General features: G+C 66.9%; 1 protein-coding gene across 1 annotated transcript in view; it reads right to left on the reverse strand.

Moving 5' to 3' along the window:
* Positions 1–1,253, reverse strand: part of AMSG_11471 (uncharacterized protein) — a gene marked incomplete at both ends in the record, with an annotated part of 2,065 nt that extends 812 nt beyond the window's left edge. The window contains one exon of the mRNA XM_013897196.1: positions 11–1,253. Within this exon, the coding sequence (XP_013752650.1) occupies positions 11–1,253 (1,243 nt within the window). The remainder of the gene's footprint in view (positions 1–10) is intronic.
* Between the last annotated feature and the right edge of the window lie 662 nt (positions 1,254–1,915).

The raw sequence follows: 1,915 nt of genomic DNA on the forward strand, positions 1-1,915 counted from the left end.
AGGGCATGACGATGGGTAAAGGGCGTCTCCGGGCGGTGCGGCGGCGCATCTCGACCTTGAGCTTGTGGAACCCAGCGGCCGAGTTTCCAGCGGCGCGCGCGCGAGTCGAGGGTGTGGGCCCGCCAATACGGCCAGACGGCGGACCACAGATTGCGCGAGTTGAAGGCGACGGCTGTGGCGTGGCGGGTGCGCGCCTCCGAGGCCGCGGCCGTGTGCCTGTGCCAAGCGGTAAAGACCCTGCGGAGATGGAGTGAGGACGCGGCAGTGAGGGCGTGCATGACTGCAGCCGACTGCTTGTGGTAGCGGTCGAGAAAGGCGTCCCACTCGGGGATAGGCTCGGCAAAGGTGGGGTGCGGAGCGCCAGCGCGCTCGGCGGCGCGCATGTGGGCGTAGCGGTACCACATGACAAAGGTAAGGCCAGCAAAGTTGACCGAGTATGCGTCGCGGAGGAGGACCATGGCGTGCTGGATGGCGGCAGCCCGGCGCTTACGCATCTGGACCCATTGGTACCAGTGCTGGATGACGTTGCGAGTGGTCCGGAGCTGGATCATGGCGCGAAAGGCGACAATGACCCTGTGGACCCGCGAGCCCGAGTCGATGGAGACGCCAGCAAGCTTGAACACCGGATTCGAGGCCTGCATGGCGAGAAAGACCTCGGTGCACTTGTACCGCTGCCGGTTGTAGACGACTTGAAACTCGAGGGCGCGAAAGGCTTTGGACATCAGCCGCAACCGGTTTGCCCGCTCCGAGACAACAGCCTGGACCCAGGCCGAGAAGACCGGGCGGAGGAAGGCTGCAGTTGCGGCGACGCGATCGTTGATGGCGGTTACCAGTTGGAGACGGCGAACAGTGGCCCGCCACCACTGCTGGATCCGCCGCGCCGCCCGCGATGACTTGGCAGTTCGGCGATGAAGGTCGAGGAATGCATCGATGTCGACGTCGACCGGCGGTCCGCTCCGCGAGCCAGCCGCGAGCTGCAGCCGCGCATCGCGGCCAGCCCTGAGGCCAAGCGCGGTGGCAGGTCGCCGGCGTGCGACAGCCGAGCTGGGCCGCGAGCCAGCACGGGCCGAGCCAAGCACCGACGCAACTTTGCGAACTAGCGGTGCGGTCTGAGGCGGGAGTGGCAGCGTTTTGGCCGAGTCCGGTGAGTACGGCAGAAGATCGTGAGGCAGCAGCGGCGACGGCGGTGGGGTCAAAGGTGGCTTGGCTGCTGCAGACGGGCGATTGCGGCGGCGCAGCGGCGCAGCACTCATCGGCCTCCTTCGCCCAGCTTTTGACTTGCTTCCAGCAGTCATTCGAGGCCCGCGGGCGTTTCGCGAAGCAGATATGGCGCGAGCAGCGACCGCAGGCGATGCCGGCCGAGCAAGCTTTCGCCCACCACGAGAGCGAGAGCTGCCAGCCTCGGCCTCTGCAGCTTTGCCGACAGTGAGCCTCGGCGATACTGCCGACAGCAGTTGTGATGGACGGGCGCGATGAGAGCGGATGGGCGAGGAGGTCGGACGCGACGAAGACGGAGACGGAGAAGGAGACAGAGGCAGTGACGGCTGACCGAGCTCAGAGCCAATGGTCACGGTTGTCAGGCGAGAAGGAGTATGGCGGGGAGGGAGGACACGGCGAGGACGGGCAGCATGAGGTGGCTGACTGGTATGCGGGAGTTGTGGGTAGTGTGGGTCGTTGGGGTCACGAGGGGATGTGGCCATGGCCCCAGGGTGGGTGGGGTGTGGGTGTGGCTGTGGCGGGAACTCGGGCGGGCGGCGTTGGCGCGCGGCGGGCGACAGGCGGTGTGGAACCGGGGGAAGCGGCATCGTACAGGGGGGGGGGGATCTATAAGGAATTGCGTGTTGGGGATGGGAAGGGATGGGTTGTGTGTGGGGGTGGGGGGGGGGGGGGGGGTCGGGGGGGTTGGGTTGTTCGT

The sequence above is a fragment of the Thecamonas trahens genome, assembly GCF_000142905.1.
Source record: "Thecamonas trahens ATCC 50062 unplaced genomic scaffold supercont1.88, whole genome shotgun sequence".
Taxonomy (NCBI): domain Eukaryota; order Apusomonadida; family Apusomonadidae; genus Thecamonas; species Thecamonas trahens.